Source organism: Vulpes vulpes, chromosome 3 (assembly GCF_048418805.1).
Source record: "Vulpes vulpes isolate BD-2025 chromosome 3, VulVul3, whole genome shotgun sequence".
NCBI classification, from domain to species: domain Eukaryota; kingdom Metazoa; phylum Chordata; class Mammalia; order Carnivora; family Canidae; genus Vulpes; species Vulpes vulpes.
Genome location: NC_132782.1, coordinates 40,702,547 through 40,716,240, shown reverse-complemented (window position 1 = coordinate 40,716,240; position 13,694 = coordinate 40,702,547). Strand labels below are relative to the sequence as shown.

Below are 13,694 nucleotides of genomic sequence, written 5' to 3'. Positions count from 1 at the left end.
TCTTATCTCGTATTTTTAACTGAATGTCCATCGATCTTATCTGCTTTATAAAAGGCATGCCCCTTGAAAACAGAGAGTAAACTGAATACTCTAATAAGAGAGTCAGGGAAGGCATCGTAGAAAACTGAACCTGGGTCATGAAGAAAGGTTAGGATTGCATAAGCAAAACAGAAAGGGAGGGGGAAAGGCGTGGGTAAATGTGAACAATGCAGGTATAGATGGTGTGTTCCAGAATGTCATATACCTCCTAGAATACGCCAGGAGAAGAAAACTCACCAAGAAACAAAAATAGCATTCTATTATTATTCATCTAGGGTAACAAGACACGCCCCATTTTTAATAATAAGTTTTGAATATCTTATAAGTAATATCAGATGTTTTGGCAAAACCATTTAAATCATAGTTCATCTGGTCAAAAACCCAAAGAGTAGATGATGGCAAAGGTGATGGTGGTTACCACTTTGAATGTGACCACCTTTAAAAAAAATACACATTCCAGTTCTTCAGAATTCTTATTGCTCAGACTCAAGGCTTCATTTATTAACGCCTCTTACCTGGCACTTGGAAGCTAGAATTTGCAACCCCATATTCTCTAGACTTGTAATAAATTACCAAAAACTGAGTGCCTTCAACAGCAGCAATGTATTGCCTCACAGTTCTGGAGCTAGTAAGTCTGGCATCGAGGTGTTGGCTGGCATGATCCCTCTGAAGCGGCTAGGGAAGGATCAGTTCCGGGCCTCTCCAAGCCTCCCAGAGTTCCTTGGCTTGTGGTCATTTAAGTCTCATCTTCGCAGGGTGTTTTCCCAATGTGAGTCTCTCCATGCCCAAATTTCACCTATTTATGAAGATGCCAGTCATATCAGATTAGAGACCCAATCTCACTCCATCCTGACCTCATTTTAACTAATCACACTGGCAGTGACCCTCTTTCCAAGTAAGGTCACATTCTGAGGTGCTGAGTGAAAGGACTCCAACATATGAATCTGAGAGGGCACATTTCAGCGCATAATGAACCCTGAGTAGACATTGGACTGCCAAAAGATGTTACTTCTTCCAGATGTCCTTTTTTCCCTCTGCTTATTTTCACAGTTATATCTTCTTAATATACCCAGTTGTCACATTTAAGCATTCTATTATGTCTGGGCTGTTCCTTAAACCACTATTCTATGTGCTGAACCCAGAAGAGTAAAGCACAGAAGCCAATCCAGGGAAGTTAGTGCTGTGCGATGAACAAGGGGAGGCCTATCAAGGAAGACCAAAGCTCTGAGAGAGAAAGAGAGACAGAGAGAGACCTGGGGCTTCGTTTGTCTGGGAAAGGACTCAGAGGCCACAGGAAGTTTGAGAGAAGATCACATAATTTATCATCCAAATGGGAACATATTCACATGAAAAGAGGTCCTGTTAATAAATTTGTTCTGCTTCAAGGGAACCGTCCCTGGTCACTGGGGCAAGGATCCCCCTACACGGTGGCATTGTAACCACTACTTTAAATTATCTCTGCTAATAATAGCAGATATTAGCAGATGCTAATAATTCTCCATCCAGTAGAAAGTCAAGTGGCTTATTTTGTTTTCTCCGAGTAGCTTTTGACAACAAAGGCTCTACAGACATAGAATGCAATTACCTTGAGCTCGGAGGTTACTTGAAGGATCTTGATAAGTCCCTTGGACATTTGTAATGAGGGAGGAAAGAACATGTCAGTGGTTTGGGAAAGGGAATCAAATTACTGGATATAACTCCGCAAAGACAGAACTGAGGGTATGTTTTCCTAAATGCAAAGGTGGAACTTCTTCAAATTAGAATTCCTGTGCTGACCCCCACCCCCCCTAAGACTCAACAGCATGGGGAAAGTATTGAAGGGAAGGCAAGCACCATTTGCCAAAAATGTAGCCAAGAAAATGTTGCTGTCATGTTGCAAGTTGTGTGTAATCTACATGATGTAAAATTAGTTCGGATTACCATATAATGAAAGGGAAAGAAAACAATGGTGAGCCTTTACATCAGTGCTTGTCCATCATCTCCTTGCTGTAACACGATGAGTATAGGGCCTGGCAGGTCTTAACAGTCCCTGGAGAATATTAACTATAGGCACCAATGGAGCACGTTGAGAAGCAATTTCTCTCCCAGAAGCACCAAAGCCTTTTAAGTAGTTCAGGCTTCACTGTTCACATCCAGTTGCCAAAAAGCAAATGAATTGCCTGATTTGAAAGACATTTCTTTTTCTTTTTCTTTTTCTTTTTCTTTCTCTTTCTTTTTTTTTTTTTTTTTTTTTGGCAGTCAGGATGATCCCCTTGTTTTCCCCATAATCAGGCCCTGCAGAACTACATGCCTGTACACTGACAATGTAAAAGAAACAAAGCATGGTTTTCAGGTGACCCGTTTGCCTCAATCTGCTTGCAGACTGTCCCAAGGGGGTCTATGGAGCTGGCTGCTCTTCAGAATGTCAGTGTGTGGAGGAGAACACCCTGGAATGCAGTGCCAAAAATGGCACTTGCACCTGCAAATCTGGTTACCAAGGCAACGGATGCCAGAAAGGTACAATCTGATGATAAATTTTCTTTCTTCTCTAATAACAATGCTCAGCCTTTGTTCGGCACCATATGATCATTAATTAGTTAACCCACCAGTGTCCTCAGGAGACGGGTAAGCTTTATTAATCCCCTATTTGCAGGCGAGGAAACTGAGACACGCGGAAATGAAGTTATTTAACCTTGTCTTCTCAGCTTCTGCTGTTAGCCATCCCCTGGCCAGCTTGAGCAAAAGAAGAAAGATCAAATTGCAAGAGAGTCTGATCTTAAGAAAATTAAAGCCGGCCAGTCACTTCTTTGAGCTGAAGTAATCAACCAAGAGTACTGGTAGCTTCCAGAGTTAGAGAACTGTTTTCTTTATACCTGAAGACAAAGCGTTCAAACAAATACAAATCAAAGATTCTAACCATGAAGTTTTGGAAAATTTAAACAGAGTTATCAGTGTCATCCTTTTTCAAATATCTTTTTAAAGATTGTATTCATTTACTTATTTGAGAGAGAGAGAGAGTACAGGCAGGAGGGGTACCAGAGGGAGAGGGAGAAGCAGGCCCCTCGCTGAGTGGGGCTCCGTCCCTGGACCCAGGGATCGTGACCTGAGCCAAAGGCAGATACTTAACTGACTGAGCCACCCAGGTGGCTTCTTTTCAAGGTGCCCTTCTTTTTTCAAATTTGTAAGTATTGTAGAAAAATTGTTAACAAATCCATAAATATAAAAGTTTATATAGAGCAGAATTCCGATTATAAATAATATATAGATATGTAAGTGTGTGCATGCATATGAATTTGGGAAAAGTGTATTCTTAGATGTTAGTAGTACCTGTCTCTGGTTTGTGGACTCATGGAATGCTCCTCCCTAGGTATCTATCTACATGGCTCTCTCATTTTTTCACAAAGTTTTATGTTATGTTTTCACTGAATCTTGTCAGTCCTGCCTTACTTAAACTTGCAAATTGCAAAACTCCTTGAACTTTAAAATTTTTTTTCCAAGGTCATCTTCTAACATACTATTCTTTTTATTATTATAACATTTTCCAGTTATTATTATGTCTGATATTATTGCCTTTTCTTCCTGAGCAGCAGTATGTCCATCTAGATTCTGTGGAGAAAGGACTATTTCTGTTGCTGGATTGTGACTTTCTAGGCAAAGAAGAAAAGAATTTAGGGAAACAGAAGCCTGACATAACACAAATGAATGAAACACATTTGTGTTTAACATCATATAAGAGTAGGTCCCATGGCAATCTCTAAACCTCCCCCTGTCTTAACTGATATTTAGACCTACCTAGAGTCAGCCCCTTCTTCAATAATTCTCTAAAGAAGTCATGCCCTAGAAATCAACGCATGAGGATACAATGCCATACATACACACCTGGGTAGATTTAATTTATTCTGATAACATTTTCTTTAAGCAGCTGCTGAATATACTATATTGGAAAATGCTTCTGAGATTCCCACTGTGAAGGAAAATGAGTTGAAAGTATATGTAAATTAGCAAAATAGAGAGGTCACCATAATCTCTGGAAAACATATTATTTTTCAATCAGATAACTTTGTCCAATTCTGATATTTTTGTCTAACCACAAAATGAAATTATGAATCAGACTGGAGCGGGTGAATGGGATCGCCATGATTGGCAGTTGAAATCAAGGCAAAAAGAGCTCTCGAAGAGTTGTGCATGATGAAAATCAGGCCTGTTGTTTTTCTTTATCTTTTTTAAAAGAGTGAAGTAGCCCAAGTGCTCCTAGAGCCAGACATATCTTTAAAAATCTTAACTCTAGACCTGTGTCTAGATTGCCGATGAATAGTTAATTAAAGACTGCAAATTGTTTCAATGACACTAATGAACAGTCCTCTCCACAATCAGCACCAGGCTTTATTTAGCCTATCAGCAATGACTTCTAAGAGTAGAAGAGCTAGTTTCTATGTGAATCTGTGAAATAGCAAAAAAAAGAGAAAGCGAGAAAAAGACAGCCAGTGTCTTTGCCTTATTTTGATTAGTTTGTAGCCTGTGGTATTTTGGACCTTAACTGTAGGCAGATCTCTAAATGTGGAGGTCTCTGGTCCAGAGAGCCCACTGAGTCCATCAAAAGAGGCCTAGTCAACCCTTATGGCATCATGAGGACGACAGATTTTTGTTACTATAGTTCCACTTTGGATGCACTTCAAATTGTGAACTCTGGTGGTCTCTAAAATCAAGTTAATTGACTTGAGAGATACTAAGCACCTAGTATTGTAGCACAAATTGTGTGTGGTGGCTGAGTTTCAGTTTCAAAGGCCAGAAGATCTGGGTTCAAGTCCTAATTTTGCTACCTAAGAGCTGGATGACCCAAAGTAAGTCACTTTACCTCTCAGAGCTTCAGTTTCTTATGTAAAAAGGAGATGAAGTTGCTTCTATCACATGGCCGTACTTATGGAAATGGGAGCTAATTTATGTAAAGTGCTTGGCACAGAGTCATGATCAATTGATAATAACCAGGAATGGTATGAACATCCCAGAAAATGTCATAATTCTGTTATTCAGAGATTCTTCCCAGGCGGAGAAGATACTTCACAGCCCAACTTGGACTGATGCAACTTTCCACAATTGTCATATATTTAGGAAAGTTCCCAGGTTTTCCTTGTATTAAAAGGATACTTTCCACCAGGTTTCTAACTCCAGCAGCTTCAATGGTAGTCCAAACACAGGAAGCTCTAACTGAGCCTGCGACGGGGCCCCGCTGCATCTGCCATCCTTTCCAGCTCAAAGGGCATTCAACAAAGCAGCACATGTTCCTCTTCACTCACGTTATGCATTGCACACTTTTATAAAGTACACAAATTATAAACCTCTGGGGTGATTATTCTGGCTTACAAAAGAAGCAAAGCCTGGGACAGGATTCAGGCAATCATTTGGGGACAACTTCCCGAGAACTACACCTCCCAAGTTTCCTTTACAAATTACATCTCATTTTTAGGTTTTGTTCTGTGCAACTGCCTCCAAAGATATATATCAAAATTGCTTCCATTGTTACTGTCTGAAAAAAACACATTTTCAGCAAAAAGCCACCTCTGTCTCTGTGTTTCCAAAGTGACAAGATTTGGCATCATGTTGATTTCTTCAGGGAATATTTTTGGAAGTGCCATAAATCCATGGAGGCTACACGAATGTGGCTTTCCTTGCAGCTCAGTCATACACAGATACACTCGCATAGCACACACACGCACGCACGCACACTTTTCCAACCCTCTTATGTGACAGAAGAAATCAGGGAGCATCTTGCGATTCATTATAAGTCTTAACTCCTTTCTTTGTCTTTATTTTTATTTCTATTTCGCAAGCCTGCTCTGCTGGCCTCTGGGGACTGGAGTGCCAGCTCTCCTGTGGACCCTGTGAGAATGAAAGTCAGTGCAACAAAAGAACTGGAAACTTCAATTGTCCTCCTGGTTACACAGGAAAAGCCTGTACCACACGTAAGTCATTAACTTAGACAGGATACCAAAAAAGTCAGTAAAGCTGTTAGCTTTACAAATGCTCCTTTTTTTTTTCTCTAACTGCTCTGTGAGATAATATGTTAGGGTGTATTTTAATTATCTATTGTGGTATAACAAACCACCCCAGTGCTTTGTGGCTTACAACAATGATTTATTATTTATTTTGATCCTGTGGGTTGATAAGATGGTTCTCATGCTTTCAGCTAGCGAGTAGATCATCTGGGAACTTGGCTTGACTGGCCTTCTCAACCTACCTTTCCTACACACAGCATTTCCACAAGGTCAGCTTGAACTTTCTCGCGGCATGGCAGTCTCAAGACGACAATCCTAGAAGCAACACCCTAAAAGTTCAAAAGCAGAAGCTATAACATGTCCGAAAGCTGAGCTTCAGAAGCCACATGTCACTGCTTCTGCCAAATTCTATAGGTTAAAGCATGTCATAAGGCCAGCCAGACCCAAGGGGAGGAGAAAAATTCTACCTTATGATGAGTGAAGTAGCAAAATCTCAGTGCAAGAGACCTGCAATGTGGGAGATGTGGTTGGAGCCATCCTTGGAGCAAATCTACCATACTGCACTGTTTCAAGTTACACTGGAAGGCACTTTCCGGATCTACTAGGCTGTATTTCTCATTCTTGTCAAAATGGGAGCAGATTATAGACTCTTAAAAAGTGATTAAACTGAACCTGCTTCGAAGAGCTGGTGGAAATATTGGCCTTTCTGTTTGTGGTCCTTACATGGCCCCTGTTAACCCTGCCTGGGTGACCTTCTCCACTTTAGTACATTGGAACAGTTTCAGAACTGGAAGGGAGTCGTGGACTGGATGATCCAGCCAGTTTTTTTTTTTTTTTAATATTATTATTACAAATGTATCTGAGGTTAGCAAGAGTCTGTTGCTTGTGATTGCCTATGATTTTATAAGGTGTAAACAATGATCTGAATTGGTTTTCAGGGCTTAGGACTTTCCATAAACCAACAAGCAAATAAAACCAGAAACTTACATGTAAACATAAAACATAACAACAGGATAGTATTTAGCACTGAGCTAATCATCTCATCATTTTGGGGAAATGCATTACTACCCCTACAGATAACCTTCAAGCAAGAGCGATAGGCTAAGGTCTTTGCCTGACGATTTTTCTGGATATAACTAGATAATTTTTATTTTAGGACTGTCATTCTGGTACTGTTGACAAGCATCTCAAGCAGCATAAAAGTGTGCTGGAGCAGCAGTTGGCTATCCCTAACTTACATTTTTGCTTAAAAAAAAAAAAAAAGACCTTAAAGGTAAGAATTTACATATTCAAAAGGTAGTTACTAGCTATTTCCACAGCGAAGTGACATTTTCTCTTGTCTAACTCAACTTTAATGGAATAATTATTAAGCAGTTAGTGATAAAGTTTACACTGTTCCAATTGTCAGATGATATAAATAGACTATTTAAAAACAAAGGAAGAGACAGATAAACTACTCATTCTTTAAAATATTAATTTTGATGGTTATGTTATGACTCTTCTATTGTAGGATTTCAAACCCCATAAGAATATAGCATGATAGTTCAGAGACATTTTTGGTGATTAGTAATAGTATTGAAATGTATTGGCAACCTGACAAATGAGATGATGTGTTGAATTGAATAGACAAAAATATTCACCAATTCCTCGTCCAGTTCAATGTTAGTGTTATATGTTATTATCTGATTTTATACACACAGACACAAACAAAAATTATATAATTACCATAATAAGATATTTAGAAAAATGAGTGGAACCAAAGGATAGGACTTATTAAAAATGCTTCACGCATGCTCCACAAAGAAATGTGTGTGGCATTTAAAAAGGGGTTTGTGTTTGAAAAAATGCATACAACATTTTCTTCTAAATATCTTGTTATGGTGCTTACAGAATTTTAAAATCTAGTTACTTTGCATAATGAACTGTAAAAATACTTAGAAGCTATACAAGGTAGTGTGTTTTCAAGGCAGGAGAGACCAAAAAGCTATTTCTAAAGATTTTGGCTTTATATAAATTACAATTTTTGGTAGTTATAAATACAAATGCTTGGGGACAATAATTCTTTTTTTTTTTAAGGGTCTATTTCACTGTGCTAGAAAACTATCTGCATTATGGTAGGTTGTAGTTTTCCCTATTTCCTAAGCAGTGTTTGGGGTGTGAGGGGGTGGTAGCTTGGCTTGACAGATCCTCTTATACCCTTGATAAGAATGTACCGTTTCAGCGAAGGTTAGCCTTATATACCAGGGCTTTTATCAATAATCTGAGAAGAGGTCCCAGTTTCTTGTTTATCCCAGTACCAAATGGGAACAACCTAAATATTCACCAGAAGGAGATAAACTTTTTTAACTGAGTGGCCTATTCTGAGGCCATTAAGATTCATGTTTTAGAAGAATGTGTAATGTCAGGAGAATTGACACTAAATTGACATTACATGATGTACATACAGAATGACCCAAATTTGTAAGAACGCATACCCATGTATGTCTATGGGCAATTATAGCAGAGAGAATAGCAGTGACCATCTCTAGATGGGGGGGCTGTGGGTGACTTTTTCCTCCTCTGTCTTACCCCTATTTACTCTTCACCAGGTTCCCCCTTAACAACTGGGGGAAAACACCAACCATTGACTAAGTACCTGAGTAAGATGGTTATCTGTTCTCTAAGAGTTGTCTGGTGGCCTTCACTGTGTCCACGACAGTAAAGATATATTTTTCCTTCCATTAATTAAACTTGTGGCTCTTTTAATTTGAGGCTGTTTTCTCCTATTTCATGTGACATAGATATTGAGCATAGCTTGACAGCAGCACTAAAACTCTTTTTCTTAAAAAAAGATAAGAACAAATAATGTTTCCTCACAACTCTCATTTCCCTTTCTTCAGCAATCCTATTTTCTATCCTTCTGTCATTTTGTTATGACTTCTCTGAATTCTACTATGTTCTTCATGAGCGTTTACACCATTGGCCCCTTCACTGATGAAGCAGAGAACATTAGAAATAATAGGGGAAAAGACACTAGAAGGAAGATACGAACTCCAGCGTAAACACTTTAAATGTCATACGATCAAATATCATGAAATGATTAATCATCATGAAATGATAATTAAACACCATTAAACATTATGAAAACCATATTGAATACAGGTGGGAACCTTCTGGAGCGGTAATCTGGTAAATGTTTAACAACTGGTTCTCTGAAATACAAAGCCCCTGGCTTGTAGTGTTGGCTGTTTTCTACAGCGTAAGACTCCCACAGTGGTGATCTCAAGCAACCAGTGTGATGTCAACTGGCTTGCAAAATTCCTGAAAATTTAACAGTTGGTTTCCCCAAGCTGGTAGTAACAACTCCAGCATACCACTGGCTGGCAGACAATTTTATTTTAAACACACTGAATGATTTCTTAACCTGTATTTACCCTTTTGATATTAAGAAATGATTACTTCTCAGATGCCCATTTTACTTTGCTGTTTCTAAACAGATAACTAGTTTGACCTTTTTGGTTGGATTAAATTAACTGACAAATAGATCCAGTCAGAAAAACAAACAAACAAAAAAATTCACTATTTAGCCAAGCCTATTTTATTTTTAAAGCAAAAATTAATTGTTTGGCTAAACTGATTAAAGATTTTAAGAACAAACAAAAGCTATCGCAATGCTTTATGTGTAGACACAGCCTCCTCAGTTTTTTTTCTCTCAAATTTATGTAGTTGGAGTATTGACTCACATCTAGAGGAACCATGTGTTCCCTTACAGAACCTCTAAGCTATTTTCCAACTTCCTCTAACACACCTACCACAAATCAGGGCTGGCATTTCCTTTATGATGCAGTATTGTGAACATGAAGACAGTTATCTAAGGAAAAAAAAAAGAGTATATATAAAACAAAAGAAACAAAAAACTATTAGAACAATTAAAAGTCTTAAGCCTCCCCAGACATGAAGAGGTGAGATGCAATGATATGCTTCTAACCTCTCTGAAGCAATCTTAAATCTGATTTTTAAAGTTGCTGTAAAATAAATTGTATTTAAATAATACATCTCCCATCCTTTCCAGCAGTGAGATGCATATCCCTTACCAATCTTGTTCTCAGCAGGCAGTCCAGCCTGATGAAGTATCAGCAAAATGTCAGCTCCCACAGAGAAGTGCGACAAAGAGTCTACACTGAAGCAGTGACAGGCCTTTCAAAAAGCTATTGTGCAAATTCAGTTTTAAGATAGGGACGCGGTTGAGGACTGATGGGTATGTCATTACCCGTGCGTTCATCTCCCCATTGTCTGTGGGACTGGAAGGGAGTTGCCATGCAGTCATACAAAGGCATGAAATCAAGGAGTGGCAAATCTGGTCTTTAGATTTATCTTCCCCTGTTTTCAAAGAGTTAATATTCAAATTGGCTGTCATTTTTAGCACATATCCGCTGAAGGGCACCCAAGAGCTGCGCTTTCCCCTCTTCTTATCAGTTTCTACAATATCTCAGTTAGATCTTCATAATTAATCCTGTTATTATGTTATAAACCTCAGTGACCTGCTGATGCCTTCCATGATGGAATGGAAATCCCTTCAAGAGCTTTGGGCCTAAATGACCATCATCAACCTGTCCCTAGCACCATTTTGGCAATTCCTACACATAATCCTGCATACTTATTCCCCCAAGCATCACATACTTTTAAAATGTAGTTCTGTTATTCATTACTCTTCCCACTAATGAATTTTTTTCTCCCTCATTTTTATTGCCTGTTAAAATTTTTCAGGGATTTTCATTTTCTGGTATGTGTAAATAAAAACAAACAAACAGAAATACTAAATCCCTTCCTTCCATAGCATCACCCATCATATGGTATGATAATTGTTTGCACACAATTAAAATAACATTTTTTTTTAAAATTCCTTAGCTCTTGATATTTAAGAAATACTGATTAAAGATTTGCTAGATTGAATTAAAGTACATTCTTGATAACTTAGGAAAGAAGTTTGGGATTAAAGTTTCATACCCATCAAGTGAAAAAATGAAAGATGAAAGAAGGAAAGAAAGAAGAAAGAAAGAAAGAAAGAAAGAAAGAAAGAAAGAAAGAAAGAAAGAAAGAAAGAAAGAAAGAAAAACACAAAGTTAATGGTACTGAAAAAATATCCAGTAGCCTACACTAACCTGGATTGAATTGTTAGGCCTTTTACAATCAAAGTGACAAAAGGAGAGAAGGGAAGCTTTAGCTACATGCCCAGCACCATAGCTTCATTGGTCTTTATTCCATTTGTGAAAGTACTTTGCAGAAGAAGCGTTTTTGAAAGATTAGAAGACTAACAACCCCAGACAATGAAGTTTTTATAATTCTTTAGCTTCCTCTCAAGATGTTAGAATTATTTTTTTCTGTACGTACTTTTAATGTATGCAATCTTTTCTTTTAAATATAGCAGAGCCACCTTAAGAGAGTGAATAAATAACTCTGGCTCTTAGTTTCCTTATATGAAAGGAAGGAGTTTAACTAAACAATGATATGTAATACAAAATATTTATATAATAATATATAAGTCAATGTGTGGTAAATAACAGCACTATGTGGTAAATATAGGCGTATGCAATATAGTGAAAATATATTACTCAAAGTTCATGCTAATTGAGTGCCCACTCTATGTTCACTGTGCTACATGTTTTTCATCAATTCACTCATTTAATCCTCAGAACAACCAAATGGATTAGTACTATTACTATCCCGTTTTTTTTTTAATGAAGGAGGAAGCTGAATCTAGAAGAATTAGGGAACTTGTCTGAGACCAAGTAATTAGTAATCGAGGACTAGATTATCAGTGAAGTCCATACCAACAATACATATTGACAAAATGAGACACTAGCTATTGATCTTAAACATTGTATCCAATATTTAATTTCCAAGCCAACTAAATTTCTAGATAGTCAAGAAGTTTGACTAGAGTGTTCTCTTTTTGGCCCCACACCTGTAGGTTCAAAAAGACTGAGTGCCATAGCTAAAAGCATCGTTGAAATGTCAAATGCCATGCCAGTTTACGCTCAATTTAACGATGGAGAGAGAATGCTTTTGTGTGTCTGCATGCAGCTTGTCCGACCTATTTCTACAGCCCAAGCCGCCTGCTGCACCACATCAGTAATGATAGTTCTCCGTGGGACCTTGATACTCGCCAGGGTACCTGCCTGTCCAACTGGACCCAGCCTGATGACAGATGCTGTAAGTCAGAAGCTGCCTATAATAAGTCCTGTTCATCATCTAACATAAATAATGACCCGAGGAATTGCCTTTGCTTTCTGCAGATGCTAAGCGGTCTCCGTCCTTTTTGTTTTCATAGGACTGTCCAATCTAACTGTTTAAAATTCTCCTTGTGTGTTGGTAAATATAGCTGGCTAGCTGCCTACGGTAATCCATGATTACATTTGTGGCTTGCTTCTCAAGCCTGGAGTTGAATATCTGGCAACATACAAAATAAATTCTTATTTCTACAAAGTGAGTCCTCCAGAAGTTGTACCTTCCAACACACACTTCCAATACACATAGCTTTCATTCACACACACACACACACACACACACACAGCCTTTGTGCATTGTTAGTTGAGCTCATGGTCCACTGTATTCTGGAATTTTCATCTACTTATGGTTGAATATTTATTTTTACTTATCTGACATGTATTCATTCCACTACTGTAATTGTTTAATATTTAAATATAAGGAGCAGTCGGACATGTGGAATGAGTTCTTTTCTAATTTGTTTTTTGATACCAGTGTGTCTGGATATCATTGTTTCTTTTTGAAGCAAAAATCTTACAAAGATCTGCATAAGGTCTGTAGACATCCTGAGAATTTTGCAAATGCTCTGAAAATGGGAAAGGTCTCAGGCCGTAATACGCATTATGTTTTAATTGTGTTATTGTTTGTTGTACTTCCTATATACATGCCTCATTTGCTAAGTGCTGTATAGGATACTAGACAAAAATAAGATGTCTTCCTGCCCTCATGGAATTCATTTACAATTTAGTGGATGAGAGAGTTGTATAAACTACTAATTTTAATTATATATTCAAGAGAGGATGAGATAATAGATGTGTGAGAAGAAGTGATTAATCTCACTAAGGGAAATCCTTGAGCCTTTATGAAAGAGGGAAGATATTGGCCAAATCCTAAAGGGTGAGTAAAAATCTGAATAATTGGCTGATACGAAGTTTATGCCAGGCAGAGCAATGTGTGGAATGGAGTATGACTGGATTTAGTTTGGTTGTGATGGGAGATAAAGGTAAAGGGGATAGAATAGGGTTAGAGGATGAAAAGCCCCAGATGACACATTAGGGGATTCAGTCCTTCTTTTGAAAATAAATAGGAAGTGTCTAAAAGTTTTTGAGGATTAGCTGAATGTGGTCTCAGCCATGACGTGTAGAACATCATTGCAGTCGTGCTCTGCTCAGCCTCTCTGTGATTTCATTTCTCTTTGCTCTTGCTCTTAGATGAGGTCCCAGAAAGATCCCAAGACTTTTCGAGTCACTCTCAGTTTTTACTGCGTAACCCAATTAAATGTATAGTTCTCTTATCAAAACTTCAATTCCCAATCCAATTTAAACTTGTTCCCTTGCTAGCTCAGACCAATTTAAACTTGTTCCCTTGCTAGCTCAGACCTGACTCAAGCTTAGAAATGGGCATGAGAGAAAGGGTAGAGCTTTTCACTCTGTCCTG

The 13,694-nt window shown here is 38.2% G+C and overlaps 1 protein-coding gene across 20 annotated transcripts in view; it reads left to right on the top strand.

Moving 5' to 3' along the window:
- LOC112926656 (thrombomodulin-like) overlaps window positions 1–13,694 on the top strand; it is a 104,870-nt gene that overhangs the window by 33,164 nt on the left and 58,012 nt on the right. For all 20 annotated transcript variants that reach the window (XM_072752288.1, XM_072752291.1, XM_072752290.1 and 17 more), the window contains 4 exons: window positions 2,401–2,535; window positions 5,847–5,978; window positions 7,168–7,284; window positions 11,962–12,203. Coding sequence is in view for 16 of the 20 variants with exons in the window: in XM_072752286.1 (XP_072608387.1) it covers window positions 2,401–2,535; window positions 5,847–5,978; window positions 7,168–7,284; window positions 11,962–11,976 (399 nt within the window). In the remaining 4 variants the exon portion in view is untranslated. The remainder of the gene's footprint in view (window positions 1–2,400; window positions 2,536–5,846; window positions 5,979–7,167; window positions 7,285–11,961; window positions 12,204–13,694) is intronic.